At 41.3% G+C, this 17027-nt stretch overlaps 1 protein-coding gene across 3 annotated transcripts in view; it reads right to left on the bottom strand.

The window, feature by feature from the left end:
- The window catches only part of SRPK2 (SRSF protein kinase 2), a 143743-nt gene extending 127143 nt beyond the window's left edge, over window positions 1-16600 (bottom strand). For 2 of the 3 annotated variants that reach the window (XM_071552664.1, XM_071552663.1), the window contains exons 1-2: window positions 16307-16600; window positions 16125-16209 (exon numbers count right to left, since the gene is read on the bottom strand). In XM_071552664.1, coding sequence (XP_071408765.1) covers window positions 16125-16209; window positions 16307-16322 — 101 coding nt within the window. In that variant the 5' untranslated portion in view covers window positions 16323-16600. The remainder of the gene's footprint in view (window positions 1-16124; window positions 16210-16306) is intronic. The other variant, XM_071552660.1, reaches the window with a different exon arrangement.
- Window positions 16601-17027: the final 427 nt, after the last annotated feature.

Below are 17027 nucleotides of genomic sequence, written 5' to 3'. Positions count from 1 at the left end.
TTTGAAAACATGGATGGAGACCTCTGAGCTATTAAATTTCTACAAGGTTTGTGGCAGCTGGACAGGATAGATAGCTGGGCCCAAGACAAGGAGTGTGAGGTGCAACAAGACCAAGTGCTGGTTCCTACACTTCAGTCAAGACCACCCCATGCTATGCTACAGGCTTGGGACAGAGTGGCTGGAAAGCTGCCCAATGGAAAAGGACCTGGGAGTCTTAGTCAACAGATGGCTTAACATGAGCCAGTGTGTGCCCAGGTGGCCAAGAAGGCCAAAGGCATCCTGGCTTGTATCAGCAAGTGTGGCCAGCAGGACCAGGGCAGTGATTGTCCCTCTGTACTCAGCATTGGTGAGGCCATAACTTCAGTGCTGTGTTTAGTTTTGAGCCACTCTCTACAAGAAAGACATTGAGGTGCTGGAGCATGTCCAGAGAAGGGCAACAAAGCTGGTGATGGGTCTGGATAACAAGTCCTGTGAGAAGCAGCAGAGGGAGAAGGGGTTATTTAGCCTGGAGAAAAGGATGCTCAGGGAAGACCTTATCACTCTCTACAACTACCAGAGAGGAGGTTGTAGCCAGGTGGAGGCCGGGCTCTTCTCCCAGGTAACAAGCAACAGGACAAGAGGACAGTCTTAAGCTGCACCAGGAGATGTTTAGGTTGGATATTAGGAAGAATTTCTTCACAGGAAGGGTGATTAGACATTGGAATGGGCTGCCCAAAAAGGTGGTGGAGTTCAAGGAAAGACTGGACGTGGTACTTAGTGCCATGGTCTGGTTGACAAAGTGATGTTCAGTCATAGATTGGACTCTGATCTCAGAGGTCTTTTCCAAACTAGCTGATTCTGTGATTCTCTGAAAAAAACCCCTCTATTATTACTACCCAAGTCAGCATAGTCCAGCTGTCGTATTTCCACCTGGCTCATCCAGCTGCTGAGGGCCTGTTGCCAGCTGAGCAACCAGCTGCAATCAAACTCTACACCAGGGATGACAAATGTGACACCTCCTGCCCAGCCTGCACATCACACAAAGGTGGGCAGTAGCTACAGAAGAAGCTCAGACCCTCATGGAGATGGCCATCAATTTCAGCACTAGGCAAAGTTCAGAAACAAGGCTGTATTTATTGAAGGACCACTGAAGAATGGGAGAGAGCACAGACACTGAAGCTCCACTTCAAGGGTATGAGAAGTCAACATACTAAGGACTTGTGGTGAAGAGAAGAATATCCACAGCACATGCAAAGACAGTCAAGACTATTGTGGTAGTGAGATACAGATGTTTGATTTCATCACTGATTTCTAAATGCACATACAACATAAATTTTTTATCTAGCTTCTCTAACTCATGCAGCACTCTGAAATATGTAACAACACTGAATTGTCTGCTTTACATTTACTTTCTTTTATCCATATTACCTGCCTTAACCTTTACCTAATTGGTATTGTTATAGCACAACTCATAAATATATATATTTATACACACATGGAGAGAGATTAATTATTACTCCACTTTTTTTTTACACATTTTATATAAAATCTTACTGATGTCACAGTCAGGAAAGAAAAAAGAAATATGTATTTTTTTTCCTTAACCTTGAAGTAATAGATAGACCAAAAGGTTTGGGTTTTGCTCATAACATCCTTGTGTTGGTTTAAAGGCAAACCAGCAGGAGAAATGAACCCAACTCAAGCAAGATTACAAGTCAGAGTTACAATTTACTAAAAAGATTATAGTAAGTACAATGATACAGAGAAAAACTGGTTTTAACCCACAAACCCCAGATGTATAACCCAGCACCCTGGGGCACAAACAGAACAGTATTCATTAACTTACATATGCTCAGGTTCAGGTGGGAACCCCAGTACTGCCCCCAGGGTGAGGAGTTTCACAGTGGGTGATTTACTGTGTCAGGGGATATTTTTGGAATCCTTGATGGCCCATTAGCAGACATGACCCCTCAGGGTGGGTGTGAAGGTGCTGATGCCTCCCTGGAGGGGAGTTATCACAGCTGAGTCCTTGGTGAGAAGACAGAAACATTACTCTGTCTCAGAGGGTTCTTTAGCACTCAGTTTGCAGCCTGAGGGGTCAGGTGTGCCCTGGGCAGCTGCTGCCAATGATCCATTATTAACAGTTCATCAGAAATGGTAAGGAGGGTATAAAACACACAGTTTTGGTTACACATAGTGATAAACTGGTCCAGGTGGCTATAAATAGGAAAACCATTCTCTAAAATACTCAAAAGGTCTCTCCATTATTTCCTGCCACATTTGTGTTCTAACTTAGAACACAAAGTATTTCTATAATGAAGATCATGCCTTAAAAATCCACTCAAGCCCTTACAGCGATTTTAGCCAAAAATGTCTGTTCAACACACAATGCTACACAGCTTTGTCCTCTTGTACTTAAAAGCCCCTAGAGTTTCTTTTATGACAGCAGGTACAAAGGTTCTTTTGAGTGAAGAAACAACAGTTTTCTAATGAGGTGCTGAATAACTACATGTTAAATATAAATAAAATCAAAAGCTACTCTGCAAACCACCAATATTTTAAGATACTACATGAACAAGATCCAGCTTTCAGAGGTCTTTCCTAAGCCAACTGGCAAATGAGAACTTTACCACTAGCCCAGATTTTCCCATTAGCTACTGCTGCACTTCCCAACAAATAATTTGAAATGTTAATAAAACAATCAAAGACCATTTAGACTTTCTGTAAACACAAAGCAGGTTGTGTCGGAATCTTAAAGCTAATCCTCTTCAATTTTTCAAATGTACAGAAAGAGCCTCTTTCTCTGACAAAATTTCTGCTTACAATTTCTGTAAATATTTTTTTTCAGATGTGCTGATTTAAGTACATCCTTTTAAGTACAATCTTTTGAATTCCAAGGTCATCCATCTTCCTGGAAAGAGAATTCCCCTTCACTCAGCCATCACCAGATCAGCACTAAATTTATGCCTGGTCACTTTCTAACTGCCTCTTGCAAGCTTTAAAATCACCTGAGTAGCAGCAAGGTTCAGAGAATGGCACCAATTTTACGTGTTCAGTGTATTTGCACCCAGGCTCCCTGAACAAAGAACAGCAGTTGCTTCTCACCATGGATCACGCAAAGCAAGACCGGAGTGCTGATAAAAAACAGTGTTGACATTGTTTGTAATGGGCACAGGCTTTGTGTTAACCTGATAATAAACCTTGGGACTTACCAGGCTCTGTCTGAACATGTTCTGGCCCACCTGGAGATTTGTTTTAGCAGTGAAGAGCAACAGCTCCTGACCAAATGACTTAACCATTTTGGTCCACCTTCGTACAGCTGTGCAGTGTAGCACCTGTTATATACATCTGGAACTAACACAGCAATTATAATTATTCTGTGTAAGTGAACTACTTAACATGCTGAAATAAAATGCAGTATAAGAGATTAAAGATACAGAGCAACTGTAGAAGACTATAAAGTCACAGGATGACAGAGACCCGAGGCTATAAACACCTCAGCAGTAGTCAGCTGCTGGCCACAGGACTGCAGCCTGGGGGCTGGGCACAGCCACTCACAGAGTGAACACACACCACACAGATGGAAAATACCAATTATATAGTAAATCTGGATGGCTAAACATGGGTTGTAACATGGATTTACATGGCAGCACAGAAACAACTTGCAGAATCACATAAAAATTACTCAAGTGGATTTTGGAATGAGGAGGAAGAAGTTACCAACATCACTCAGTGGAGGCCAGGAGGCTGATGACCAGCCGTATCCCACATCCTTTCCTTCTCCAAATGAAACCATCCACCCCAGAAGGGTAGGCATAGAGAAGGAGGAGACACTGCAAAGTTGGGGCATGTATCATTTTGACTGTAAACAATTTGAAATGAATACTATTATCACTGTAACTCAACTATCAATAATTATTTCATGAGACCTTTAAGACTTTATAGCAACCTCTCTGAAACTTGGATGCAACAGAGCAGTGAGGAGAGACTCCAGGATCTGGAAGAGCAAATACAGAGAGATCCAATAGTAGCTATTTAGCCTGAGGAGAAACACAAAGGTCCAGCCTGCATTAGTAAATACCACAGCAGCTGGTGGGTGAGGGTCACTCTGCAAACACAGGAGATAAGCAGAGAACAACTTCAGGCTGAGAAAGCATACAGCCACAATAGTCACTGCATTCCCTCCCTCCCAGCCTCCATAAAGAAAACCAGTGAGTTCAGAATTAAGTTACTTTATCAAGCTCCAAGTAAGACACTGTGTTCCTAGGAAGAGAAATAGCAAGCCATTTTATTTGTATATATATGCACACAGAGAAACGCACTCTTCACCTCAGTCCTCATTTCCAATTTTCACGGACTTACTTGAGCATTTTGTGTATTTGCTGACATCAACTGGAGTGCATGCACATTGTTTCCCATCAGTGAAACCCTACACTGTACACCAGTTCTGTTAAAGTAATATTCCCCTTACTCTGGCTCTGCCTGTCTTCCACTTCCTTTCTCCACTATATCCAGGTGTACCAGCTTAGACAAGGCAATACCACTGTATGCTCACTGACTTTTCATTCTGATATTCTGGGTACACATTTACTGGCAGCAAATCCAGGTTTTGCTGCGTTCCATTGCTGCTGATAAAAGCCCACACTAAATTTTATGTTGTGAAACGTGGTTAATATGCTTTTAATTCTTGATTAGGTTTTATTTCCACATTATCTATGATAACTCAGTTTGAAGGAAACCATATGATGGTAGAGACGAAACAAGGCAGTTTGCTCCATTTTATTTCACTTGCTTATAACGTCATGCATTGATGAGAACACCACAAAAAGCAAATCCGTGAAGAAAGGTGATAATGCTACGCAAAGAAGTGAGAGGGGACCGATGTTTTTACTTTGTTGTTTTCAGCCTCTCTTGGAACACTCAGGGATCACACACTTCAGACCTGCTATGACACCATTACTTCTGCAGAGTGTTAAGGGACTTTGTGTACTGAGTTTAAAGGCTGTTTAAAGACTCACAAATTAAGTTTCTTATGTAAAGGCAATATTTTATGTACAATAACTATTACTTATTACCTATACCTATGCAAATCAACTACAAAATATGAAGTATAACACATGTTTTCTCAAAAATAGAATTTTGGCAGTTGACACAAACTATGGAGAAAAAAATTGATTAAGGACACAAACAATAAAGAGCTCTGCAATGTTATTTTAAAATAGTTCCTTTATTATCAATGTAAATTTTACAGCATCAAAACTGAAATATCATCATGGAACAAAACCTGAGAACTGTGACTCTTCCTGCTGAAGATTGCTGCTTTGCAGCAATCATTGCTAAATCAAACATGCCAGTGTCTGCTGCACCACAGTTCAGAGTTTGACACAGTAATTTAAACCATATGCAGTTTCAATTCAACTTATTACCTCAGGCTGTGAACTGTAATTAGGAGAAGCTGGCACACATTTAGTTCCACTGCCCTTGCCTATGAACATCCCTGTGTCTTAAAAACACTCTGAATAACCAACAGGACAAGCATGCTCTCTGCATTTGTCCATAATGCCCTGATGCTAAGGAGCAACTCTGAGGTCCCATGTGATCTGGTTTGCTTTTTCAAGTTTTTTATAACCCTTACATTATTTTCATTAATTTTGTCATAATTAATCCCATTCATGTTTGGAATTAAGAGAGATGCTGTCAGCATATACAATGCCTCTTTCTGATTTAAAAATGCAGGCACATTATTCTGCTTAAATGTATGTTCTCCAGAAGAAAATATCCCACTTATTTGAAGAAATCAGATGAAGGGATTTTTAGGAATTTGCATTTCACAAATAAGCTGAAAATATAATTATTTTGGTGTTAAAACCATCATAAGAGGATTCTCTTTTACCTTTTTCATAGTTTTATTTCTAAAATTACTTCATTGCTTGAGATATTTATCTAAAATATTGATTAAATGTTTTAAAGTGGGAAAGAAGACAGCATAACAGTGCGAATACATCAAATTGTGTGAGTCCAATTGCGGCACAATTAGAAGACTGAATTATTCCTTCTGACATGTATGTGCCCCAAGTTAATGCATTCCTTCTTCCTCATTTGCAAAGGCAGAATATCAAAGCCCTTAAGAGAGGCCAAGAATTTTAACTATTTTCGGATCTTCACAACACAGACAAAAACACAGTACTACCATCATATAAACAAGAATTAAAGTCTATTATAAAAATATTAAAATACTTTAAGTGTTTGGTTTGCTGTGGTATTAATGAACTCAGTTACAGCATCTGAAGACACTTTATTTATAAATTCCCTACAGTCATAACATGTCAGTATTTAAGGAAGCTGTCCTAAAAGCAGTATCAGAAAACTCATGTTACATAGTTAGAAATTATGACATAATTATTACATACAAGGCCAACAGTTTTCAGGAGGGCAGTAACTTCACTTCTCCATTTTTTAAAGTATTTTGAATTCATAACCTCACCACACTCGTGCTCTTGTGATGCAGGTGATGAGCTTTGTACCATACAATTATCACTGCACTCTATAAAACTGTAGCCCTGTTGCCTCCAAAGCAATGAGCTTTCACTTTACGTATTGTTTATTTCCAGAATCCATTTTTTTGTCCTCCTACAACCTCCCATGGCAGCTCCAGTCACTTCTCTTTGTGCCCTCAGACATGTTATAATGGGGGCACTACTGGTGGCTAATTCAAGGACAGAGAAGGTGGCAAAAGATGCAAGACACCAAAATTAAATGGAAGGCTCAAGGCCTTCTCACAAGGGGCATCAGCAACATCCAGGAAGTGAGATACTGAAAAAGCAGCACAAGAGAAGTAGCTAATCCCACAGGGCAGATGTGCCTTTGAATGGACTCACAGGAAAAGAGAACATCTCATTTACCAGATAAAATGATGGATCAAATTAGCAACCAAAATTCCACTATCCAATTCACCTGGTAGTTGCAAACCATACTGAGGAACAAATTGTCCTCTTTGGACACAATGGCCACAAACATGTGCCTTAAAACTAGACTTGCATTCAATTAATCCTAGATTGCCATGTTCTCTCCTGTAAGTCCTTCTGAAATAGATGAAACTTTGCATAAAAGTGCCTTTATTTCAAACAAAAAATGAAAATCAAAACAAAGCATTTAGTTCAATGAAGTATTATCCACAAAATAATTTACTCCATTGCTCTTTCCCAAATTTACTATCCAAACCCCATCCTAAGTTAATCACCAGTGATCTATATATAGTACAAATTCTGCACATCAGACACTGAAGCATGGAAAAAACTGTAATGAAAACAACAAAACTTTAAAAATAAATCTGTATTTTCACTTCAATATATGTATTCAGCTGTGGTTTATCTTAATGTTTCTTTTAGTTGCAGCTATTGCAGAGAAGGTACAAGTGGAGAAGGGAGTCTGATCTACTTACACTTTATCTCAAGTTTTCACAATGCTACAATTAGGACAAGATATGGCACCCTGTGAGACACAAGCTAGTGAGAGTTATTTTGGAAACACAAAATTAGATCAAAACTATCACTTTAAAAGAATAGCATCTTTGTTCTTATTACACAAATGAGACAAAATTACTTTTCTGGCTTCAGAAATAAACACAGTTATGCTATTTCTCAATAATAAGAACAGGAAAAATAATTTTTTTTCCTGCACCATGCTTCTTGTAGAATATGTAGAAACTTTGTCAAGCTTTGTAGCAACATTTTCTCAACAATACTGGTTTTAGACAACTGAGGAAAAATAAGTATTGTATACTGAAAAAATTGTTTCAACCTAGTTTTTAGTTGCTGGATTTACTAAACAACTTGGATTATCAGTGAGAATGCAATATTTATAAGTAAGTGATCCATACTAAAGACCAAAGTAATTATGTAACAGGTATCTGGTGATTTAAAATACAGTGGCAGCCTCAGCCCAGTTCTTTATAACTATCTAACATTTTAAGTCCACCTGAGATTCACACACTGTGTTTTGACCTCCAGCTTCTTCAAGAGCCTTGACTGGCTGGTGTGCCCAGATTACCTCTGCCCACAACAGCAATACTAGGTTCATTACAAAGCCCTCAGTTCCCAGGACTGCTAATTCCTGATTAAAGAGTGTCTCTGTGAAATGCATAGTGCTGGAAGCAACTACCAAAATCACTGTGTGTCATCATCTCAACACTGTCCACTATCCAAGGAAGACTTACAAGTTGCTGTACAGAAAACATTTCTGGGAAACAAAAAAGAAAAAAACAAAAAAAACCCTAAAATCTCTAATTGACATTAAAAATAGAGAGGAAATGCTCTAAGAGCATTTGAATAGAATTTGATTAAATGTCTAGGACCACTATCATGGGCTTGGACAGCACCATGGGCTGAAACAACATATTACTAATACACAAAACAGGTCATGCCAAGCAATAGACTACCTTAAATAAAAAACAGGCACTATTATCTGTCAAGATATTTTGATTGTTTTGAGCTAGAATCCATAATAGTATTATGAAGCTTCTGGTCGTACTCAAGTTTCCCTGAAACTGCTGAAATTTTACAACATTCACCTGGGAATAGATTCTGGCCACAGGGATCTGTCATACTGTGCCCTGTGACACCAGGAAAAGGAACTTGAAAGAAAGCTTAGGCCTCTGATCTCCTCAGGACTCCCTCTTTCATAAAAATGCTGAATTGTGACTGCTATGCTAAAAAGAAAAATCACTTAATGACCCAGACAGCCTCATTCTAACCAAATGACCATGTGTTTGTTTTGTAACTCAGAGTTACTTGGCAGCAGCCAACCAGCATGCTGATACCTGTGCATTAGTCAAACTTACAAGCAGCACTTCCCTTTTAACCACTTGCCTTCCAAGTCCATTAGTCTGTTGCTCCTTATTATTCTGCAAAAGAGATGTAAAGCCACCACCAGCCCTAACACACTGAAGCCAGCATGGCCTATAATCCTGTGATTGACACTTGCACATGGCAGGCTGAAATAATAAGCTTCAAATTCCTCAGGCATCTAACTCTTACTTCACAGGTGAGTGAACTACTACATAAGCATGAGAACAGAAAATTTCAAACAAAGCTACTTGTTCACAGCAACAGAGGATATAATACGAATTCTGAAGATTCACAGCTTTAAATACCAGGCTCATTTTGGCATCAAACTCAGACCTGCAGATGGCATCAAAGTCTACAAGAAAAGTAGCACTTCAGGCATGCCCATTCCTTCAGTCTTTTGCATTCCCTGGAATGCTTCCCCACCCCATCACAGTTACCTTACTGTCCTTGGGTTCACAGAAGCTGTTCTCAAACACACACCTCTACTGGTTCACTGGACACTCAGATTTAGGTGCTAACTCCACTTCACAGCTCCTTCCTGAGCCAGGTGCAGCAGTGCCACATGTTATCACCCAGTGTGAGTCTGGGCTCACAGATACTGCCAGGCTTATGCATCCCATCAGATGCTGCAACTGATCTACTGAGGTGGTCTTGAAAATCTAAGAGCTGTCACACTAATTTAGATCAAACACACACCCAGGCCAGTGTTACATCACGAAGTGCCAGAAAGGTATGTTTAGACATGACTATACAAGTAGGTTCCTCTGTATTAGGACAAACTTACTTGACAAGGTTTGGAAAATCAAACTGTGCTGACAGAAGCACACTTAAAAAGTAGTAACGTTTCTAGTATCCAGTTTTACCCTTCTTGAACCCACCTATAACTTGGCCTCTATGACACACTGCAAAGCCAAATTCTGTCATTTGCACTGTACAAAAAGAAGGGTGGTGTTTTTTCACTGAAGTCATTCTACAGATACCATTGTTTGTAATGAATACAGGCAAGTTATTTGTTCTTCCCTTTTTATATCTGTAGTAACTTTTCAGATGTGTCCAAATGCTCATGTAACCACCTCTACATATCTGAAAAGCACTAGTTATAAATTAAGCTACTCAGTATCCTCCATCACCTTTACTACCTCCTTCTTTGAGCAATTTCTAGCTCTACATAGTTTTTTTTGAAATGGCAATATGTGAACTACGTAACATGACCATAAATAAAACCCACAGTTTATAGAGAAGCACAATTCAGTTTAAAAATTAGGTTTCAAACATTAAAATAGCTATTAAAAAGTTTATTTATTACATTTTAGTCAAATACTTAACTAAAGAATCAGTTGCACCTAACTGGCATTCTTTTCATTACTTCCTACTTGGATTTTAATAACTTATGCCTTTTTTCCCCATAGGATTCAGTCTGGTTTCTACAGGACACATGATCTCAAACACTGGCCACTGAGCACTCAGACTCTGGCAGGAGAAGGGAATAAAACCAGCTACCTTAATGCATTACCACAGTCCTGCATCGCAGGACACAGTGGGCCCAGACCACGTAACTGGCCACCTCTCAGCAGGATGAAGCCCAACCAAAGAAAGGAATTTGGAATTGTTTCTTTCCTAACCACTCTAGAAGAGGGAGGAGTCACCCTGCTCTACTGACTGTACTTCTCTTCTGAAGATCCCCCTCAATCATGAATTTGCTAACCTTACAGCAACCTCTCAAGCAACCAGTCACACAGGAACACTTCCATCAGACCCAGCTCCAGGCTCCATGCACCAAACTAAGAACCCTTTGTATAATGATTTTGTACAAACATGCACTTCCCAGTCTGTGATGAAGGAGTAACATCACATACATATGATCAACAACAGCAAGCAGAAGACAAACACAAAATTATTAAACAGAGAAATGGCTGCAATGAGAGGTGAGATCAGAAGAAACAGATCAATGCAAAGGGATAAAGGATGTCCCAAGAGAGTTTTCTTTAGAAATACAAATATGAAACCAAGATAATTTTAATACAGTTTGAAAAGCAGTAAACAATTGATTTTAATATGAGAATTTAAGGTACAGATACTGTAGCTGGACAGCTCTGACCTTTATCACTGCAACAAGAACAATAGAGATATTAAATTTTTTCCTCAGGGATAGGAAAATACAATTGACCTCTAACTATGGAATTCTCCCTTCCATTTTAGAAAACTGCAAACTAAGCATTGACAACAGCTCAAGGCAACTGAAGCCCTTGATTCTTTTAATCTCCTACATTCAAATTATTGACTTTTCATCGACGAGCTTCAGTTGAGGAAAAAACAGTGAGGCACCAATACTGTCACAAAGCATTATTTCACCAAGGTCTGTGCAGTGGATTGCCTTTAACCAACAAGCTCAAGATAAGATTCCTTTAGCATTAACACTCAAAGAGTCTTCCCTAGCAGAACACGACTTCATTATGCAGGACATCAATATGAAAGTCAAAAGTCTGCCAGCGGCTTAGCTGGACAAAACCCGAACAACGTGGTGTTTAGACAAACACAGTTTTAATCATAAGATTTCCAAATGTGTAGCTTAAAACAAAAGTAGTACACAGAAAATGCAAAGAAGTTAATACCTTTACAGAGATTCACTTTGAAACTCAGGGCATCTTTTTCAGCCAAAAGCCTTGTTCAGAATGTCTTCCTTGAAATACAAAATCTTTTCTATGGTTATCTTAGGCTCAGACACAGACTGCTGCAATCATGTTCTCTAAGATGTGCTTTATTACACCATGCTTACTTTTCCAGCCACTTCTCCACACACCTTCTGCACATTTTTAGAGATCCATCCAAGCACAACAGTTTCCTAAAGCAGAGTTCATCCTAAAAGGCATATTACAGGGTTAGAAAGGTAGACACAGGAAGAAGACTGGTACCAAAGCTCTGCCAGCTTCAAACAGAACCACCCCTCTTACAATGTGTTATAAATGTTAACAGATTCAAAGTAGAAAACGAAAAAACAAGGACAACAGTATTGCAGATGATAAAAATAAAGAAGTGTTGTTAGGAAAACCAGGAAGGGTTATCACTTCAAATATATGAGACCAACAGTACTTTAAAGATAAGAATATTTGGAAGTGTAATGACAGGCAGGAAGCAGTTTTTTGTTCCTTCAAATATTAATAAAAGACTTTTAAACTTTTTTTTTAGAACAACCTAGTAAAACGGGGGCCATTCCCAAAGTCCTCATAGGCAATTAGAACAGAATTAGTTATTGATTATTAAAATATAGGCTAGATTACAAAGACAAGAGTCTGGTAGAATCACGACAGAAGGAACTATTGATAGAAGAGGACAATAATGAATACAACTTCTATATAGTTACATTTGCATTTTTAACAGTCCTATCCCTTTCTTTTGTAGAGAACTGAGGTTACCTCATTTGCTTCCATTAGATATTGGCAAAACTTCGGGTTCTATCCTTCTGAACCTTTCCTAATTCTTCTCTTTAAAAGCTTTTAAAAATTTAACATTAGCTTCTCTGACATTCTTCAGTAAATCATCCCAACAGAAAAAACAAACAAAAACCACCTCACATACATTACAATTTGAGGGGCAAATACAAAAATACAAGACCACATCAGACTGTGATAGTTTATGGTCATTCTCATATAGAAATCACAGAGGTACCTGTAACCTTTGGTCAGTGAACAGAATACATTCAGTCAATAACGATGGGCACAGGAACTAGGTAATAGATCATGCTTTTGAGCAAAAAAAACTTACTGAAAGGCGCTGAAAAACACTGTAGTAGTAAAACACTAACAAACAAAAGCAGTGAATGATTTTCACACATTTAAGATTCCACAGTAATGTCATATATCCAAAAACTTCACAGCTGCACAATACTTGTGGGTCCAAGAAGTTAGTCATCTGGAAGTACAGAAGTCTGGCACTTGCCATGTTACCTAACACAGATACTTTTCACCACTACAAAGTACTATCACATGGTCCCTACCACTTGTTCTAAAGTACTGCTTAAAGACAAAACCAAAAACACGCTCTACAAGAAAACTGAACTCTGAAGTGTCAGTCTTGGTATCTGGATTTATGCATTTGTATTGAAGTACTCAACACACAATCCTCTCTCCATAGGTCCACGTATCATTATCTGGATTTTTTCACGTGCAAAATGTTTTTATTTTTAACTTTGGATTAAAATGTACAGTTAATGTGTTAAAGATGAAAAGTCTCTAACTGGGTATTTACCAGGCTTTTGTCATATTCATTTAGAAATAAGGTCAAGCAAAAAAAGAATCCAAGACACAAGTCTGTTCCAGTTGAAGCCAGTACTAGTCTGAATACAAAGAGCAGCCTACCATTCTGCTGAATGCAAAAGGTAAGCATACCTGAGGCCATCTGTTAGCACTGAGGAAAGGACAGCAAACAGACTTGTCTGTCTGTAAGCAAATTTATCTCTGAACAGACTCAGGTACCTGTCAAAAACACAACTCCACAGATCTCTCTCAATGTGCATCTCCACTTTAAGGAAAAATAACTCCCAGAGGACCCAAATTAACCATTTTGATTAATCTTTTGTTCAACTCAAAAAATACATGAACAGTTTGCACACACCACATTCAAGTCCATCTATTACAACCAGAAGTGCAATTATCTCAATATAATGAGATATTATTCCATTTCAGTAGCCTGGATGTTTGAATTCACAGTAAGGCCATATCCAGTAGGGTTTATTATTACATGCAATTATAGATATAGTCTTGATTTAAGACAAAGTTCTTTCTCTTTAGAATCAGACTCTTAGCTTCTACTTTCTTATTTTTCCACCCTATGACATAAAATATGCAGATTCACCTCCATCAGTTCTCATCATTGACTTAAAGGGTCAACACTGAGCTGTTACAGGACCAGTCTCACAGCCTTCTTTGCCAATTAAGGTCATAACAGACAAAAAGCTATTGAGTGTTAAAGAGAAATGTAATTTTTATTTCTTCTTGTGTCATCATCTTAATAGTCTTCAAACAAAGGCCTGCAAGTAAGCTACAATATGATAGAACTCTCCTAGCCAATTCTAGTAGAGGAATCCTGCAGCTCCTTGAAGCACATTGTTACCAGCAACAATGGAAATTGCTCCATAAAACTATGGCCTGGCAGAGAAGAGTCTTCCGAAGAACCACAGTTTAAAAAACAAACAGCTTTGGATTCAAAAATAAGTCCCAATTTTCATGCAGTGAACAAGTGCATTTTCATGCAGGGAACTTGCAGTATAGAATTTCCACCCCTCAAATCAACATTTTCATTTGCAGCTACTGTGCATTTGATGTGCATCACAGACACCACATGGCTGAAAAATACTGGTGTGTGCTGTAGCAGTTAAATTAAAAGCAAAGCTAGGAACAGCACAAAGACAGACTTTTGCTCACATTGTCTTCTGAACTAATGACCAGTGCTGACTTCACTTTGGGGGCCTCAACTGTTTAGTCATTTGCAAGACAACTCAAACATTTGAAAGAAGTTTTGCTTTCATGAAGAAGCATGAAAAAGAGTAGGAGGTCTCTATAGCATAAAAGTGGTTTGAAGAGAAAACATACACAGCAGAAAAGAAATTATGGCTCTTGTCTACTATCTACAGCAAAACCACTTGTTTCACAAGGCAACTGAACAGCTTGGGGCATTGCATCTTGGAAATGTCAACTCAATAAGGCAAATGGCCAGCTACTGACTGTGCACCCTGACTTAACAGTAGCCAATTTCTTCAGCAAACACAAAGAGTACCAGTCCTGTGCTTACTAAGTGTCTGTGAAAGCAAACTTTTAACAAAGCAATTCAGGAAGACATCACAAAGCAGCCCTGCTTTGAAGTGTATTAAATATTCTATGACCTAAGCAGAACAGAAGTTTATTAATAACCTTGTGGTTAAGACTTAACTGAAAGCTACAAAAATAATTCTGAACCTAGAGTTACGATGAAATTTAACCTATTTCCATTTTCAAAGTACCAAAACAAATCCATGTAATATTGCAAACTGAATTTCCAAAAGGTTTTTGAAAACAACGGAATCATAACTACATATATTGCATATAAAATTTGTCTCCATTGCAATAACTTCAAGTTCAAATGTGCAAAAGCATAACGCAGCATTCATACAATGCTGGGGGAAACAGTAGTGAAACAGGATGCGAACAAAAGTGAGCTGTCAAAGTCTGATCAGCGCCACACCAGCACCTCACCTACATTATCTTTATCCATCTTAAAGGGGGGGGGGGGGGGGAGGCCATTCATCATAACTACAAAAAGAAACCCCAAAGACTCCACAGTCAGGGATGTTATTTCTTCCAACAGAAGTCATAAAAAAAAGACATTGCTCCTTGAATCAATTCCCACGTTTGCCTTAGCATACATATATACCCATCCCCAACACATATATATCCATCCTTTCCCCTATTGTGCTTCCCAGTTCTAAGGACAAGGAGAGGAGAATAAGTGACATCAGGACATATGGTTCCCTGTCAGACCAAAGCAGGTAGACTGGATCCCCAAGCCACAACACCAAAGACAAGTCTATTGGCAACTTAATGAGTCACCAGTAAAGTCCCACTGAACAATACATAGCAAAAGTTAGTGACAGAAGCATGTAATTCTATGAACAGAAAAAAAGTTAAATAATCCAAAGTCACATTATCCTAGGAAAGAGTAAAGTGTGAATGCTACAGAGATGAAAAAATGTATCTACGTGGCTCAGTGAACAGGTATGATGAGAATGAGAAAAAATCCACTGGACAGTGACAAGAACACGAAGGGCTACCAGAAGACAAGGTGGGAAAAACAGACCACAACTTCTGTCGCTGGCAATTAGACAGATCTGGACAGGGGAAATAATCTGATGGTACCGAGCAGGATGAGAAAAGGACTGTCCAGAGATGGAACAATGTTGCCAGAAAGAAACCTCGGAACAGAAAGCACAGGGAAAGAAGATCACGAAGATGAGAGAACTAGAGGAAAAATCAAGAGGAACACGAGGGCTGCGCAGATCCCCGACAGACCGGGGGTTCTCGGGGCCGGTGGCCTGAGAGGGTTCCCACGGGGCACCTGCGGCGCTGCCCGAAGGATGCTGAGCCCGGGCTGGGCACGGTGCTCCAGAGGCCGTGGGGATACCCCCGCGGGAGGGCCGGGCCGGGCGGGGCTGTGCCGGGCCGGGGGAGCCCCGTGGGAGGCGGCGGGAGGGACGTGCGAGGGTCGGACAGACAGCGGAGGGGCCGGGGGGAGGCTCCGTCCCGGCGGGTCGGCGGTGCTCGTACTCACTTTTTGTGGGTCGCCGAGTGCTTGTCCCTCCTGCCGGCCGCCGTGGACTGCTTGGGCCGCCGCCTGCGGGCCTGCAGGGCCAGCACTGCCGGGAGAACAGAACAGCCGGGACCGGCGTGAGCGGCGGCGGCGGCGCAGCCCCCCCGCTCCGCTCCCGCCCGCCCGCCGGCACAGCGCGGTACCTTTGCGCGAGTTCATCGCCCCGCGCCGCGCGCTGCTCCGCGGGGGCGCCGCTGCCCGGCCCGCCCGGCCCCGCTCCTCCCTATCCCGGCTCCGGTCCCGGCTCCAGTCCCGGCCCCGCCGTCCGCAGCCGCCGCCGCGCGCCGCGCTCCGTCCCGCAGCATCAGCTCCGCCGCCCCGCGCCCGCCCCGCGCCGCCAACGCCGCTGCGCAGGCGCGGCCGGGCCGGGGGCCGCGGCCGGAAGGCGCGGGCGGGGCGGCCGCTGCAGGTGGGGCGGAGGAGCGGCCGCACCTGCAGGCGGGGAGGGCCCTTAGCGGGGCGGGGAGTGGGCGGTGCCCTCGGCGGGGCGGGGAGTGGAGAGTGCCCTCGGCGGGGTGGGGAGCGGAGAGTGCCCTCGGCGGGGCGGGCCGTGCAGTTCTCCCAGGCACTCAGCAATGGGACAAGGGGGCACTGGTTTAAGCTCTGCCAGGGGAAATTTAAGTTGCATATCAGAAAAAAATTCTTTGCAGAGAGAGTAATCAGACATTGGAGTGGCCTGCCCAGAGAGGTGGTGCATTCACCATCCCTGGAGGTTTTTAAACTGAGATTGGACGTGGCACTAAAGGGACTGGAGTTGGACCAAGGATTGGACTTGATGATCTCGGAGGTCTTTTCCAACCCAATCGATTCTATGATTCAACGGGGCGGGCAGTGCCCTCGGCGGGGAGCGGGGAGTGCCCTCGG

The sequence above is a fragment of the Pithys albifrons genome, chromosome 3 (genome assembly GCF_047495875.1).
Source record: "Pithys albifrons albifrons isolate INPA30051 chromosome 3, PitAlb_v1, whole genome shotgun sequence".
In the NCBI taxonomy this organism is placed as follows: domain Eukaryota; kingdom Metazoa; phylum Chordata; class Aves; order Passeriformes; family Thamnophilidae; genus Pithys; species Pithys albifrons.
The sequence above is the reverse complement of the archived record's forward strand: the minus strand, read 5'-3'. Positions and strand labels throughout refer to the sequence as shown.